At 35.6% G+C, this 17,772-nt stretch overlaps 1 protein-coding gene across 2 annotated transcripts in view; it reads left to right on the top strand.

Moving 5' to 3' along the window:
- Positions 1-17,772, top strand: part of ZNF280C (zinc finger protein 280C) — a 61,978-nt gene that overhangs the window by 9,249 nt on the left and 34,957 nt on the right. For both annotated transcript variants that reach the window (XR_006295811.1, XM_043571647.1), the window contains exons 4-9: positions 5,009-5,155; positions 8,307-8,372; positions 8,474-8,610; positions 12,889-13,003; positions 15,907-16,077; positions 16,223-16,332. Coding sequence is in view for 1 of the 2 variants with exons in the window: in XM_043571647.1 (XP_043427582.1) it covers positions 5,009-5,155; positions 8,307-8,372; positions 8,474-8,610; positions 12,889-13,003; positions 15,907-16,077; positions 16,223-16,332 (746 nt within the window). In the remaining variant the exon portion in view is untranslated. The remainder of the gene's footprint in view (positions 1-5,008; positions 5,156-8,306; positions 8,373-8,473; positions 8,611-12,888; positions 13,004-15,906; positions 16,078-16,222; positions 16,333-17,772) is intronic.

Genomic DNA, 17,772 nt, shown 5'->3' with positions numbered 1-17,772 from the left:
GGGATTCTCTCTCTCCTTATCTCTGCCCCTCCCCTGCTCACTCTTTCCCTTTCTCTCAAAATAAATACACATTTTTTTTTATTTTTTTAGATAAAGAAATATTAAGAAATAGTGAGCAGTTTGAGATCATATATAGTAAGTCTGGAACTGCATGGCATAGAATGTCAATGTAGTAAAAGATGGAAGAAAAACAGGTCTACTGGTTTACTAAGGAGGTTGTAACTGAACCAAGAGTTGGGAATTAAGGTACTGTTGAGTATCTGCTTGAGGTTAGGTTAGGTACTTTATATGGCATTTTCCTCAATCTACATTACCACTTCCATTAGGTAGATATTGTACACATATTAGAGGTAAGAAAACAGATTCAAGTAATTTCTCCAGAGTCACATCATTAGAAATGGTGCAATGAAGATTTGAACTATTCAATTTTATGTGAAGTCCATGCTCCTACTATACTCAACGTGGACAGTATAAGGTAAGGAGGGAAGATATTTTAGGTAGAAGAAACAATACAAATGAGAGGTCCAGGAGACACAATGAAGATGGTGTTTTCAAGTATTCAGGATATGTAAATGATAAACTATGAATTACTCTTTATTTGACTTAGAGCATTCTGTACATATGTTTTTAAAGTAAAGTTAGAAAAGACAGTTTGTAAAATTGGTTACATTTGGAAGGGTGGGATGGTTTTTGTTTTGTTTTGTTTTGTTTTGTTTTATAGTAAGTAAATCACCAAACATTAAACATTATGCAAGAAATGATTTTGGCATACCTATATAGAAGAGCAAATTAAGTTTAAATAATTTTAAAAGAATAGTGCCAATTGATTTGTTAAGGTGTTTCTTTTGTATGCCATCCCCACATCATTGTTTTCACACACTAATTCTGAGTCAAAATTAGAAATGACATTTAATCTAGCAAAATTATGTTTAGAAATTATTGCATTTAAAAGGTAAAGATATCATTGTCTTAAAAAACAGATGATCATTGTCTAAGCCAGATCCTGGAGTTATTGTTTTGTTACTTTTTAGTTGTCCCCCCATTGGCAGGCATCTCACTCCACATACCTAGTACCACTTATATCCATCCTCCTTGCTATTATATTAAGTTAGGTGCTTCCTCAATACCTTTTTAAAACCATAACAATACATGCATAGTTTTAAGAAACAAATAATCTGAAAGTTATAAATTGCATAACCACAGTTTTTGAAGGGTAAGAATGAGAGGTGTGTGTGTGATCTGGATGTATGTATTCCCTATTTTTTCAGGCATTCCCTTTCAATAGGTTAGCTTTTTTCTCATAATTATTTCCATATTTCCAAATTTTTAACACATATGTGTACTGCTGTCTCTTCAATCGATTTTTTTGCCATTATCTAATAATTTTTTTTTATCTAACATGAGGATTTTAGTTTTCTTACACTTAGCCCTCCCTCCAAGCATCTTTCACTGCAGTTATAGCTCAAATTTTGGTTAAATCATTAAATGTTTTTATTACGATGACCGTAATATTGTTCACTGATGAGCATAGTACTATGGTATTAATATGCTATGCATACATTGCCTTTTTGTCTTTTTTATATACTCAGAAATCTTTTTGTTTAATTTTTTAAAATTTGCTAAAAGTTATATTGTTTATTATAGTTGACTAAATTTGCTAAATTTCATTAAAGTCTATAGCCAAGTCTTCTCACACCCTTCTGTAGCTTCTTAATTCAATTTTCTATATGGTAAAACTCATCAGGTAGTCTAACACTTTGTGTGTGTGTGTGTGTGTGTGTGTGTGTGTGTGTGTGTGTGGTCTCCTGGAGACATTCCTCCTGGGAGTAATGTTCTCTTGTTCTACTCTGGCTGGTTGTTATCTAGACCCATTGAACAGCTATTATCCTGGGACTTTCCTTTGTCTTGGTATTGTGCTGAATGCTATGATTTCTGCATTCTGTATCTTCCTCCTTCCTAAGTCCCATATTTTGGTGGATTCTTCCTAAGAAAGGAAGAGTGAATAGGGGGTAATTTTCTGTGATCTTGGTGATCTTTATTTTTGATGAAAGAATATGTACCTCATGCTTGATGAAAATCTTGGCAGGGCACAGAATTCTAAATTGAAAATTATTTTTACTAATACTCCTGAAAACATTATTCTAACTTTCTTTCTGATTATAGGATAGTTTCTATGTCTAGCATTCACAAATCTCGTGATATATTCCTATAGTGTAGATTTTTTTCTTTTCAATCTGGACATTTATGTCCTTTAGAACTAAGAATTTCTTTTGTATTTTTCCTTTGATTACATCCCCTCCCCTTTTTTTCTATTAATTTTTTTGAAACTTCTTTTAGGTGACATTGATTAGTATATATATTTTTTATCTTTTAAGTCCACTTATGGGACATTTATTCAACTTTGGCATTTGGGTTTTGGGGCTTTTCTTTTACTGAATTTTGGCTGTCTTTTTAATCTTTTTGTTTTCTGCATGTTATTTTTTATAATCTTATTTCTCTGAAAATGCTAATTACATTCTAATAACTTTTTTTTGAATTCTGTACGATCTCTTTTTTTTTTTTTTTTTTAAGATCTTTTAACCTGCGGGGCACCTGGGTGGCTCAGGAGATTAAGTGTCCGATTTCAGCTAAGATCAAGATCTCACGGTTCATTAGTTCAAGGCCCACATCAGGCTCTCTGCTGTCAGCGTGAAGCCTGTTTCAGACCCTCTGTCCCGCTCTCTCTCTCTCTCTCAAAAAGATTTTAAAACATCTTTTAATCTGTTTTATTGTTTTGGTTTTTCACGTTGGAGGTTTAGTCCTATTTCTGGTGCTCATTGGCGTGTCCATATTTAACAATGAGGCACTAAAATGTTTCCTCGGAACTCTGAGTGCTTGGTCAGCACTTGTAGGCTGGTGGTACTAACAGTATGTTCTTTGGTTAGTTTCTCCAGGTGAGAAATGTCTAATCTTCCCTGGGATGGAATAAACCTCACCTTAAGTCCCCTGTTTTCATTCTAGCACCTCATTGCTGCTTTGCTGTGTGCCTAGTGTTTCTGAAGCTGGTTCGGTTTTTCTGGTAAAAATCTAACCTATTGCCTCTTGTTTTTAGTTTATCTCCGTTTTGTTAATGTAAAAGTTTATGAGTTTTTTTTTCAGATATAGTTAGGTAGTTAATAGGTATAATCATATTTTGTTAATAAAACTGAAACTCATTTTGATTGTTTTTGACTATTCTTTAAGTTTTTATTTAAATTCTAGTTAGTTAACATACAGTGTAATATTAGTTTCTGGTATACAACTTAGTGATTCAATACTTGAATACAACACCTAGTGCTCATCACAAGTGCCTTCCTTAATTCCCATTTCTTATTTCACCCATGTCCCCACCCACTTTCCCTCTGGTAGCTGTTTGTTTTCTATAGTTGAGAATCTGTTTCTTGGTTTGCGTCTCTCTCATTTTTCCCCTATGTTCATTGCTTTTGTTTCTGACATTCCACATCTAATTGAATCATATGGCATTTGTCTTTCTCTGACTTATTTTGTTTAGCATAATACTCTCTAGCTCCATCCATGCCATTGAAAATGGCAAGATTTCATTCATTTCATAGCTGAGTAATATTCCATTGTATCTATATATACCACCTCTTTTTTATCCATTCATCAGTCGATGGACATTTGGGCTGTTTCCCATAATTTTGTTATTGTAGAAAATGCTGCTATAAGCATAGGGGTGTATGTATCCCTTTGAATTAGTATTTTTGTATTCTTTGAATAAATACCTAGTAATGCAATTGCTGGCCCATTGGGTAGTTCTGTTTCCAACTTTCTGAGGAACCTCCATACTGTTTTCCAGAGTGGCTGCACCAGTTTGCATTCCCACCAGCAGTGCAAGAAGGTTCCCGTTTCTCCACATCCTCATCAACACCTATTGTTTCTTATTGTTGATTTTAGCCATTCTGACAAGTGTGATATCCCTTTGTAGTTTTCATTTGTATTTCCCTGATGATGAGGGATGTTGAGCATTTTTTCATGTGTCTGTTAGCCATCTGTAGATCTTCTTTGGAAAAGTGTCTATTCATGTCTTCTGCCCAGTTTTTAATTGGATTGTTTTTTGGGTGTCTAGTTTGATAAGTTCTTTATAGATTTCTGATACTAACCCTTTATCAGTTATGTTGTTTGCAAATATCTTCTCTCATTCCATAGGTTGCCTCTTAGTTTTGTTGTTTCCTTCACACTACAGAAGCTTTTATTTTGGTGAAGTCCCATAGTTTATTTTTGCTTTTGTGTCCCTTGCCTCAGGAGACATACCTAGTAAGAAGTCGTGACAGCTGATGTCAGAGAGGTTACTGCCTGTGTTCTCCTCTAGGATATTGATGGTTTCCTGTCTTACATTTAGGTCTTTAATCCATTTTGAATTTGTTTCTGTGTATGGTGTAAGAAAGTGGTCCAATTTCATTCCTTTGCATATTGCTGTCCAGTTTTCTCAACACCACTTGTTGAAGAGACTCTCTTTCATTGGATATTTTTCCCTGGATTTGATTACTGAAACTTTGATGTTTCAAGTTTTTCTTGGATTTGATTATTCTTTTTAAAAATATTTATTTATTTTTGAGAGAGAGAGAGAGAGAGAGATCAGGAGAGGGGCAGAGAGAGAGAGAGAGACAGAGGATCCAAACTAGGCTCTGTGCTGTCAGCACAGTGCCTGATGCGGGGCTTGAACTCACAAACCTGAGCCAAAGTCTGAAACTTAACCCACTGAGCCATCCAGGCAACCCTTGTATTTGATTATTCTTAACATTTATTGGCCACTACTGATGACTAATGTTACCTGTTACTTAGCCAGCTAGCTTAATTTTACTACTATAGATCTTAGAGATTGAACTGAGTTTCTTTTGCTATCATGTACTGACTGCAAATATCAATTCAGTAACTAATATTAGGATTACTAAAGTAGATCTTAAATATCATGCTATGCGTTGCAAAAAAAAGTTACTCAAAACTATGTTTCTCTCCTTTTGACATTTAGATAATTCAAAAATGGCAGAACTCTTTATGGAATGTGAAGAAGAAGAGCTAGAACCATGGCAGAAGAAAGTAGAAGAAATTCTGGATGAAGACGATGATGAGCTGATCTTTGTTGGAGAGATATCAAGTTCAAAACCAGCCATTTCAAGTAAGCATTTATTTCAGTGAAGTAAAGTTTTATAGAAGATGCAATTTCTATTAGAAAAACCTGTGGGCTGTCTTATCTGTCCTTGTTATTCTGTAAGGAGTTGGAGCACACAGGTCAGTAAGAATTGGTAAGAATCAGAGGGAAGATGTGGTTGAGGACTTGAGTAAGGAAGAGAGAGGTTAAAATATCATTTGAAAAAAGTGAAATGTTAACTAAGTTAACTAAAGGTTAAGATTACCTAACAGCATTGTAAGCCTTCTAAAGTTGGAAATCGTAAGTTTTAGTGGAGCTGAGTAGCCTATTCACCGGTTTTCTTTTTCTCCCTTAAGCCCAAATACATCTAGAAAAGAAAGCGTTGGAATGTTTTGCTTGAAATATCAGAATACTGGGTGGCTGGGTGGCTCAGTCGGTTAAGCATCCAACTTCAGCTCAGGTCATGACCTCATGGTTCATGAGTTTGAGCCTTGCATCGAGCTCTCTGCCGTCAGCACAGAGCCCTCTTTGGCCTCTGTCCCCTCTCTGCCCCTTCTCTGCTCGTGCACTTTGTCTCTCAAAAATAAGTAAAACATTAAAAAATAAGGGTGCATGAGTGGCTCAGCTGGTTAAGCATCTGACTTTGGCTCAGGTCATGATCTCGTAGCTTGTGAGTTCAAGCTCCGCGATGGACTCTGTGCTGACAGCTCAGAGCCTGGAGCCTGCTATGGATTCTGTGTTTTTTGTCTCTCTCTGCCCCTCCCCGGCTCATGCTGTCTGTCTGTGTCTGTCTGTCTGTCTGTCTCTCTCTTTCAAAATAAATAAATAAATAAATAACATTTAATAAAATATCAGAATGTTAAATACGTTTGTGTTAGTCTCTGGGATGCTCACATACAGGCAACTGCCTTAACACAGTGTCATCTTGATTCACAGCTACAAAATGAACAGGCACTGCATGATTCTCCAGTCTCTTGTTTGTGTACCAACATGGGCTATAGTTTTTGGCCACACCCATCTTCTAGCAACTCTTGATTATATTCATGAAGGAAGGAGGGTCTGGTCTTTAGCCACTGTGCTTGGACAATGCAGGCAGTTAGCTTACTTAATTATCATGGCTTTTTAGTAGAACATGTCCAGTAATTTTGTGGATTGTTAGATTTCAGTTAGAATAATTAGTCTTGACGCTGTGATAATGTTATAGTGAAGTTGTTGATCACACTTGTTAAAATGTCCAATCAACAATGTGTAAAGTGCAGAGGAGCAACATAGAGAATTTCAAGGGAGAAAGAGGAAATAGATTCTTTTCCTTTATATTTACTTTTTTTAAGCCAGGAGAATTTTGCAAAGAATATAGCCAGCATACCAGTGTTCTCTTATTTACCATGGCAGTACATTATATTGTGGTTAAGACATGAGTTTTTAATTTTTTTTAAAGCCCAGTTCTTGCTTTTCTTGACTCCAAACTTGGTATAGCACTTCTATTCAGTTTTATCAGAGATAGAATAATTTAATTTAATTCTCAATATAATTTCCTGTAGCAAATTGAGAAGTGCCAAGTGGAATGCCACTTCAGTTATAAACTGAAGTAAGTATGTTGGCATGTTGGTTGCTGACAGTGGAACAGAATATTAGAATTATTTCCTAGTTGTTGTGATTATTTTTATCCTGAACTATTACGATATTTCAAAATTATTATTCAAATAATTCTATTGAAATCATGGTAGTTCAAGTCGGATTTATATCAATTGTAGATAACTTAACAGTACTCAACTAAAATAGTATGTATTAGTTTTAAGTAATTCTATCTAGAATAATGTGTATTAGTTTTTAAAAAAAATTTTTTTTCAACGTTTATTTATTTTTGGGACAGAGAGAGACAGAGCATGAACGGGGGAGGGGCAGAGAGAGAGGGAGACACAGAATCGGAAACAGGCTCCAGGCTCTGAGTCATCAGCCCAGAGCCCGACGCGGGGCTCGAACTCACGGACCGCGAGATCGTGACCTGGCTGAAGTCGGACGCTTAACCCACTGCGCCACCCAGGCGCCCCAATGTGTATTAGTTTTAAGTAATTCTATCAAAAAGAAAGTTGACCTCAGTGAAATTTCTCTTCTAAATGAACTCGGAATTTAAATGAATTTATTGATGTTTAATTTTTGAGCCAAAAAATATTTTTGGCATATGGACCATGAGCTAAATATTGATATAGAACCATCATAAAGTTAGGGGTAGCGGTAAAAAGTTGTGTTTGATAGATTACAGTCACCAAAAAGTACTGTAGGATTGACTCTTTAATGGTTTGAGTAAATACCTACCTTAATTTATGAATGAAAAACAGTATCAAGTTGTTTGAGCAGATTTTTCTCCCAGAAGACTTCTGTGGTGCCTAGTCTTAGAGAACTGAATTTCCATTTTCTTAAAACAACCCTACTTTTGTGTGACCCTTTACTTTACAGAATTATTCTATGAAATCTAGCTCTTTTCCCCTAGGAGGGGAAAAAGGAAATATTTTGAGGTTTTATGTGATTTTTAAAATTTTTTGTACCTTTTCCTGATTAGCAATTTTAAGCAAATGTCTGCTCTTCCAAAATTGTATTTGATTCAATAACCTAGAAGTTATGGGTTTGCACGGGTATAGGAGTGAACAATCTTTAAAAAAATTTTTTTTACCTTTTATTTATTTTTGAGAGAGAGAGAGAGAGAGAGAGAGAGAGAGAGAGAGAGAGCAAGTAGGGAAGAGGCAGAGAGAGAGGGAGACACAGAATCCGAAGCAGGCTCCAGGCTCTGAGCTGTCAGCACAGAGCCCAATGCGGGGCTCAAACCCACAAACTGTGAGATCATGACCTGAGCCAAAGTCAGACACTTAACCCACTGAGCCACCCAGGCGCCCCAGGAGTGAACAGTCTTAAACTGATTCAGAGGGTCATGTCAGGCTCAGATTGACTTTTGGTATAATAGTAGGTTTAAGACACTCTGGTAAATTCTAGGTTAAGTTTAGTCTGTGGTCTTCAGTAGTGTCCCCTTCAGAACTCAAGAGCAGTGGCACAGATAATCTAATCAGCTTGCCCATAATGAAACTTTCAGGCTTTGGGGTATATACTTAAATTATTAGTTGTATATGGATATATTGGGAAATTTTTTTCTGTTATCTTAATATATATTTAATTCTACTTGTAGATATTTTGAACAGAGGTAACCCCGGCTCATCTTCAAAGGGAATAAAGAATGAGACAGTCACTCAAGGTATGGTATTATTGTACTGATTTTAACTCTAAAGTGAAATATTTTGATAAAATTGGTTGTGTGGAACAATATTCAATATACTGTGTAATTTTAAAATGCAGGTGTTACTGATACATTCAAGCCTACAAATCAACACTACAAAGATCCAACATCAAATCCAGTGGCTGCCTTGCCTAGATTTCATCCTGAATCTAAATCTTCACAAAGCCCTGTTATTGTTCAGAACGTGTCTAAACCTGTAAGTGTTTCTGAAACTACACAATTAGCTCAGGGACACATTGGATAGTATAATATCCAATTAGAATTGTGGACTATCATAGCTAGTCACCATTCCATTAGAAGCATAATCGCAATCAGAGAATGTCAATATCTTTATGATAGCTCAATCAGTACCCAAAGTGATAACTGTAGGAACTAGCCAACTTGTCAATATCAGGTAATATGCTTAAATAGGTAGAATATTGAAAACTATGCTATCTAAAGGTGAGTAAAAAAGATCAGTAATGATTGTTGCATACTGGCAAAATTCTTAAGACTAATTGAACCAAGTATTCTTATTTGGGAAATTGTTCTGAGGTCATTGTTCCTGTTTATTCTGAAAACATACTTTTATGGCTTAGCTTTTATTTTTTTAAAGTTTATTTATTTTGAGAGAGAGTGCATGTGTATGCAGGGAAGGGAGAGGGAGAGGGAGAATCCCAAGCAGGCTCCACACTCAACGGAGAGCCTGACATGGGGCTCAATCTCAAGACCACGAGCTGATATCAAGAGTTGGATGCTTAACAGACTGAACCACCCAGGTGCCCCTTTGTGGCTTAGCTTTTAAAACTTTTAACAGATATAATAGTTAATGGTAATATTTAAGGTTTGTTATTATGGGTCCTTATTCTAAATGCTGTATGTAAATTAATTTCATTTAATTCTTATGATTTCTCTATGAAGTAGGCATGATTATTATCCCCATGTTATACTTGAGGAAACTGAGACTCAGGCTAAATAATTCACTCAAGGCCATATAGCTGGTAAATAGATTATGGATATGGGATTTCAATCCAGGTTAACCCAGAGGTGTTTTGGTTTTGTTTCTTGTTTTTTGGGTTTTTTTTTTTAAAGCTTAAAAAAATTTTTTTTTCATGTTTATTTATTTTGAGAGAGAGAGAGAGAGAGAGAGAGAGAGAGAGAGAATCCCAAGCAGGTTCTGTGCCATCAGCACAGGGCCTAATGCGGTGCTCGATCCCACGAACCATGAGATCATGACCTGAGCTGACATCAAGAGTCGGATGCTTAGCCTACTCAGCCACCCGGGATCCCCTAGCCCAGAGGTTTTAAAATATGCACGTACACACATCCATCCATACATTTAGCATTGCTATACATAGAAACTATGCTTTAGAGCAGTGTTATAGTCCGCATACCATTGGCATTCCCCGAGACCCTTTCAGGGGTTTGTGAAGTTAAAACTGTTGTGATAATTACACTGAGACGTTTCCTCTTTTCACTGTCAGCATTTGTACTGATGATGCAAAAGCAATGGAGGATAAAACTGTTGGTGCCTTACTATGAGTCAAGGCAGTGGCACCAATTGGGTGCTAGTAGTTTTTGTATTAGTGACCACCAAACACTCACAGAAAAATTTCACTTTCACTTAAGAATAACCTTGAAGATGTAATAAATTACTAATTTTATTTTTTTAATTAAAAAAAAGTTTTTAACGCTTATTTATTTTTTTGAGACAGAGAGAGACAGACCATGAATGGGGGAGGGTCAGAGAGAGAGGGAGACACAGAATCCAAAACAGGCTCCAGGCTCCGAGCTGTTGGCACAGAGCCTGATGCGGAGCTCAAACTCACAGACTGTGAGATCACGACCTGGGCCGGAGTTGGACGCTCAACTGACTGAGCCACCCAGGTGCCCCTTAAATTACTAATTTTATTAACTCTCAGTCCTTGAATACACTTCTTTTGAAATACTGTGTGTGATGAAATAGGTAGTATGCATAAATGATTTCTGTATCTACAGTATAAAGGTTTTCTTGAGGAAAACCACTTGAATTGTAAGTTGAACTAGCTGCTTTTTTTTTTTTAATCCAAAGACATTTTTGTTTGAAAGGATGATCGGCAAAGGACCATGTATTAATTATTGCTGCATAACAATAGGATCACAAACTTAGCAGTTTAAAGCAATATGCAGTTATTATCTCATGGTTTCTGTTAGGAGTCAAGGCATGGCTTTGCTGGGTCCTCTGCTTCAAGGTCTCACAAGGCTGCAGTCAAGGTCAGCCAGAGCTACCATACCATTTAATATTGCTTCCAAACTCACATGGTCATTGGCAGTATCCAGTTCTTTGTGGGTCATCAGACTGAAGGCATCTGTTTCTTGCTGCTGTTGGCCAGAGACTGCCCTCGGTTGCTTGCTATGTAAGCCTTCCTAACATGATTGGTTGCTACCTCAAAGACAGCAAGGGAAAGTGAGTCCTTAGCAAGACGAGCTATATACCATAATCATGTACATTCTATCACATTTGCCATACTCTGTTGGTTAGAAACAATCACAGGCCCAATCCACACTCAAGGGGAGATAACACAGGGTGTAAATATTAGGAGGGAGTCATGGGGGCCACCTTTAGAATTGCTGACACAGTTTTTCAGTCCTCAAAAATGTACAAAGTGTGCCTGTCACAGAAAAAAAAAAAACCTGATAGTATTCTTGCCAATGATAAGATTTGAGCTTTCAAGCAAAAATTAGATTTTTGTGGGGGCATCTGGCTGACTCAGTCAGAGGAGCATCTGACTCTTGATTTCAGAGTTGTGAGTTCAAGACCCATGTTGGGGGCTTTAAATAAAACTTCTTTAAAAAATAGATTTTGGGGGCACCTGAGTGGCTCGGTTGGTTAAGGGTCCGACTCTTGATTTCGGCTCAGGTCATGATCTCACAGTTAGTGAGATTGAGCCCCATGTTGGGCTTCGTGCTGACAGCGCAGGGTCTGCTTGGGATTTTCTCTCTCCCTCTTTCTCTCTCTCCTTCTTTCTCTGCCCCTCCCCTGCTTGTGTGCACACATACACACTCTCTCTCTTAAAAAATTAAATTTTAAAAGATAGATTTTTGGAAAACTTGTCTCTGCATTCTGAAACAATTATCAATAATAATATGAGTTCTGGAGTAGTAGTTCAAAAAACCTGAATTGAAAATGAGAGAGACTTGGGGCGCCTGGCTGGCTTAGTCAGGGTAGTGAATTTTAGCCCCACTTGGGGTATAGAGCTTACTTAAATCAAACTGTATAAGAAAAACAAAGAAAAGAAAATGAGGGGCTTGAGTGCTAATTCTAGCTAGAGCATTGTCACAACCTCAGTGGCCCTCATTTTCTTCATTTCTAAAATAAGAATATTTACCCAAACTACTGGCTCTCAAACTTGGATCCTCTAAGCATCCACAGGATGTTTTTCTTTTTAATTAAAAAAATTTTTTTTAATTTACATCCAAATTAGGTAGCATATAGTGCAACAATGATTTCAGGAGTAGATTTCTTAATGCCCCTTACCCATTTAGCCCATACCCCCTCCCACCAACCCCTCCAGTAACCCTCTGTTTGTTCTCCATATTTAAGAGTCTCTTATGTTTTGTCCCCCTCCCTGTTTTAATATTATTTTGCTTCCCTTCCCTTATGTTCATCTGTTCTGTGTCTTAAAGTCCTCATATGAGTGAAGTCATGATATTTGTCTTTTTCTCTGACTAATTTCGCTTAGCATAATACCGTCTAGTTCCATCCACATAGTTGCAAATGGCAAGATTTCATTCATTTTGATTGCCGAGTAACACTCCATTGTATATATATACCACATCTTTTTTATCACAGGCTGTTTTTAATAAAAAGTTAATAGGTGTTCTTGATAATGGTAGGCTGCCAAAAATGTAAAAATTATTTTAGCTGGAATCAGACTAATTCAGTGGTTTCTCATGCTATCATAAGCTGTTTGGCATTTAGGGGAAAAAAAGCAAAAAGGAATATAATCATTTATGTGGAGATAGATGAAAATCATTCCTACCTTTGACCTAGGGAAAAAGAATAATGGAGTGGGTGGTATCTTTCATATTAAAAAAATTAGAAACTAGAGCTTACTCAGATTCAGAATTTTTTGTTTCTGTGGGTATGGTTGTTTAATCAAAGTTCCTCAGTTTCCCAATCCTAAGGAGCTTTTAGAAAACAGTTTTGTTTTTTTTTTGTCATTTGATCTGGGGTGAGGCCTGGGCATGATAGATTTTTTTTTTTAACTCTCCAGGTGATTCTAATGTGAGCAAGGATGGAGAATGACAGATATATATTTTCAAATCAATTGAGAATCCTATGTAAGGGAATTTTCTCTGAAAACGTTAAGCTTCATTCTTCTCTTACCACAACAGCTCTTTAGGGCAGTCTAGAAGATAATTTTATGTGTGTGTGTGTGTGTGTGTGTGTGTGTGTGTGTGTGTGTGTGTTTCATAAAAGTTTATGAAACAAAATAATTATAACTTTTTACAGGATTTTACAAAGAATTTATCACAAGTTGAATCGGATGATTCTTCAGATTTACTGTTTGACTTGACCCAGGATACAATTCCACTGTCCCAGGAGGGATCAACAATTTATATAGAAGGTTTGGCTTAGCACATTTTATGAATATAATAAAAAGAAACTTCGTGAATATACATGTGGACTGAATTTCTATTTTGAAACCCATACCTTCATGTTAAGTTTTTCATATACCATAAGATAGAAGCTAATAATCCCTGACTGCCTTTCTTGTGTGATTTCTTGTGTATAAATTTGAATTTAATAGTAGAATATTGTATTTCTTTCTATTAAGTTAGCTAACATGTATTTTTTTTAGCTCATTCTCACTTGGAACCAGCCATGGCCTGAAAAATCTTAATATAATTTCTGTGAGTCAAGAAAGTACCCTGATGTCCTAATACTATCATTTAAAAAAAAAAAGTATTAATCATTTGGAAGGCCATTAGTATGAGAAAAAGCACATGGTTATAGTTGATTTTTTAAATAGGCTAGTGTCTTTCTTTCCAAATAAATCATGTTGATGTGATAGTTAAATATGATTATAGAGTATTATTATAAAAAGGCAGTCTTTAAAAAAATGGTTATTTGCACATAGTAAGTACCTAGTAAATATCCATTGAAGGAATAATGAAAATTTTCAATTGAAGTATTACAGTTCTTTGATTGTGTACCATAACAAGTTCTTCATTAACTTGAAATAAATTAGTATGCCATGAATTTTATTTAGTTAAAAATTCCCTTATAATCATAGCAATTGCTATTTGTATATTAGTAAATTTGTTATATTTCACTAAATGGAGGTATGTAAAGATTTTTTTAATATTTAAATTGTTTCCTAACAAATTCATGCACATTTATCAAACCAAAATAGAAAAAAACTTCTATAGTAATATGTGTGCAAAAATATTTTTCCCATTTTGATAATACTTGGTTTATTTACCAATCTAGGGTCACTTATCTAAGTTAGTAAAATAACCAAGAACCAAAATAAATGAGAAGGTAAAATAGTTGTCTGAAGTCTGATTTTATAAAGCACATGGTCTTTATTCATAGAAAATGTCTGAAATCTTGAAGCTTCTAGGGGGTAACAACAGTGACACCTAATCCTCTTGTAAATTGTTATACTATAGGGAGTGGAACTTTGCCTTGATGGTAAATGGGGTTATAGTTGATTAGCAAAGTATAGGTTTGAGCCTGTATTCTAAAGGTTTTTGTGGCCTTTATCATGTCACATCTTTATGTTTCAGATTTCTCATTTCATTGAAATATATACTTTTATTTTTGTCAGATAATACATTCATTCTCCAGACCTGAAGTCAGCCATTTGGAGATATAACTTTAATTCTTGCTCTACTTATCTCAGAGCTTTTTTGAGGCTCAAATGAGATAAGTGAGAAATGATAAATGCATTAAAGCTTTAAAGGACTTGACAGTAAACAGTTGTTAGAATGATAATTGCTAATGATAATATGTATTATGTGTTCAGAAGCCTGATTAATGGACTCCTGTCTAGAATAATCATAGAAAGTCCTTGGAGAAGGTTGGATTTAACTTGATTTTGGAAGAATGAGAATAGGATTTTTATTGGCACTGTTGAAGATAGTGAATGGCACAAGCCAAAGACAGTAGAAATAAACAGGTTAAGGGGTTAGAATTTAAAACTATTGAGCTCAGAGTGATTTTATTTAACTTGGGAATTTACTCATGCTTTAAAAAATTATATATGAAACAGTCTATATTTATTGTACAGCCTGCTAGGTAATCAGTTGCCAAAATAACAGCCATCATTGGTTGTTCAAGTAACCTAAGTATCTGAGAAGAATGTTAGTGATTACACAGAAATTGATCCCAAGTGCCTGCAGTATAGCTGTCAGTAAGCATGTGCTTGAAGATGGAAAAAATCATTTCTATGTTATCTTAAAGAATGAAGCACATATTTGACAGTGGAGCCCACTAATACAATACTCTCATTTTCCTGTTATTTGTCTGTTCTACTGCTTCTCCTATTACTGTACAGTTGGGAGCATTAAAATAGGATGTGCAGTTTTAGAATCTTTATCACAAAGTACAATTGTGTGTTATTTTCTAGAGGACTTCTGCTGGGTCTGGTTATAGCCTAAATAGCCCCACTTCTCTTGAAAATACCCTGAATTACATGATTCTTTGGCCTTTAAGGTGATGGTTTTCAAACTCAAAACTGTCTTTAGTAATGAAATCTCCTCTCAAACAAAATTTTATGTAAAAGTCTAATTTCTTTAAAAAGGTAAAAGGAGAGTTTTTCTAAATGATTTGCCTACTATATTCCCTAAGACAAAACCATTAGCCTCAGGGGAATACAGTTTGAAAGCCATCATACTTTTTTAAGTTTTTCCATATGAATGTGTGAGGTATTATCATTCAGGATTAGTTGTTCGCACTTTGTTCATGGGTTTAAATTACTTGCTTATTCCCTATCAGGTTGTTAATAAGTAGAAAAAGAACTTTTTATGAGTATCTTAAAGGTTTTCTCTAAATTTTTAAAATAAAAGTTGTTTTTGTTTACAAGCCCAAAGGTATTTAAGCATCTGAAGGTAAATCTGTTTATGGGAACTGAGCTTAGAATGTTCCCTGTGCTTCAACTTTTTTTTTTTTTTTTTTTTTTGGCTGGGGATTTTTTTGGTCTGCCTTCTTTTATGTTACCTATTTATATATATTTCTTTATGTGGAAGTATTTTTAGAATTTTCTTGCATACAAAGTTTATTTCATGAATTGTTCAAATGTATGTAGTTCATAATAACTATTTGTACAATTTCTATCTTGATCATATAAGTTTTGATCATTCTGTATTGTCATTTGTATGCTATAATTCATTTATATTATCTTTAATTTAGCTTCAAAGTATTTTTACTTAAATTTAAATGTAAAGCCATTTTAGTAGCATTTGTAAGCAATGGTCTATATTAAAGTATTTACACATATTTTCCCCACTACTTAAATCATTGTAGGTATAGATGAAACTCTGCCTATAATAAAACGTTCTTCTACTTCTAAAGTAAACAGTGTTAATCCAAAAAAGCCAAAGACCAGTGAAAGTGGTTCTGACATAAGTCCTTGTGCTTCGTTGTCCTTAACTAACTCTCCTTCAGTGGCATCTTCCCATGTTATGATATCAAAAGGTAAATATGAATCTAGCATGTGAAATAGAAATTATATTACTTATACATAAATTTTAGACATTCTAATGAATTTTTAAACTTTTATTACTGGTTGTTTCACGTTTAAAAAAGAATTTGAGTCACAATAGTCCTTAATCTATTTTAGGTACAAATACCTCATCACCTCACTATAAAACTGGAGCGCCTTTTCTAAGATCTTGTCCGAGGTGCAATGTAAAGTTTAATCTTTTGGATCCCTTGAAATATCACATGAAGGTAAAATTTTTTCAAAATTTGAATTTTAAAAATACTGGCAAATCTCTGAAAACATTAAGGATCAGTCCATTGTAAATGCTCATTTGTCCGGGTATTTAGATAAGGAATCTTCTCATTGATATTTTCATATAACTTAAGTAAAAATTGATATTCATGATGATTGTCTTTATACAAGATTTAAGAATCTTTCCCAATCATGAAATTTTAAATTTAGCTTATGTGTACTATAGTATATGCATATTGTATTTTACAGGGGGCATTAGAGGATACCAAGTAATCCTTCATTAATTTTATTAAATGTGATAATAGCTTTATCAGCCATAAAATTATCAATAAAAATATCCATTTTCTGGAGCTGGATGATGAAGTAAGGTGAAATTGACAGTGTTTGGGAATTGCTTTAAAACTAAGGATGCTAGGGGCGCCTGGGTGGCGCAGTCGGTTAAGCGGTCAACTTCAGCCAGGTCACGATCTCGTGGTCCGTGAGTTCGAGCCCCGCGTCGGGCTCTGGGCTGATGGCTCAGAGCCTGGAGCCTGTTTCCGATTCTGTGTCTCCCTCTCTCTCTGCCCCTCCCCCGTTCATGCTCTGTCTCTCTCTGTCCCAAAAATAAATAAACGTTGAAAAAAAAAAAAAGAGTAAAAAAAAAAAAACTAAGGATGCTAGACCAAAGCTTTAGATGTTGCTTTTTCTAAGAGATGTGATTGTCATTGATCTCTCTCTGAGGCTTTAGAATATATGAATACATTAAACACAGTGTGTAGTACTTTAAGAAATAGAATAGTCCCAAGTGAGGAGGAGATCTTCCCTACCTCTGACCCCTTTATTATTTTTTTAATGTTTATTTTTGAGAGAGAGAGAGAGCTGGGGAGGGGCAGAGAGTGAGACAGAGGATCTGAAGCAGGCTCTGCAGTGTTAACGCAGAGCTGGATGTGGGTGGGACTTGAAATCATGAACCGTGAGATCATGACCTGAGCTGAAGTCGGATGCTTAACCGACTGAGCCATCCAGGCACCCTCCTCCAATCTTTTTAAAGTATTATATCTAGAAGACTGTAAAAAGTCCAGTGTTTCTTTTAGCGACAGCCCTTAGAATGTTTGCAGGTATTGGAGCTTTCCCAGGTGAATCATTTATTTCTCAGATCTTAACATTTCTTTCTCTTCATTTCTGGCATTTTTTTTTTAATTTAAAAGTTTTTTAAGATTTATTTGTTTTTGAGAGAGTGCAAGCGGGAAAGAGACAGGGGGACAGACGATCTGAAGTGGGCTCTGAGCTGACAGCAGCGAGCTCAATGCAGGGCTCGAACTCACGAGCTGTGAGATCATGACCTAAGCCAAAGTTGGATGCACAACTGACTGAGCAACCCAGGTGCCCCTCGTTTCTAGCATTTTACCACTTGCAGGACAAATGTCTATGGCAAATCTCATTTGCAAAACCATTTG

Source organism: Prionailurus bengalensis, chromosome X, assembly GCF_016509475.1.
Source record: "Prionailurus bengalensis isolate Pbe53 chromosome X, Fcat_Pben_1.1_paternal_pri, whole genome shotgun sequence".
Taxonomy (NCBI): domain Eukaryota; kingdom Metazoa; phylum Chordata; class Mammalia; order Carnivora; family Felidae; genus Prionailurus; species Prionailurus bengalensis.
The sequence above is the reverse complement of the archived record's forward strand: the minus strand, read 5'-3'. Positions and strand labels throughout refer to the sequence as shown.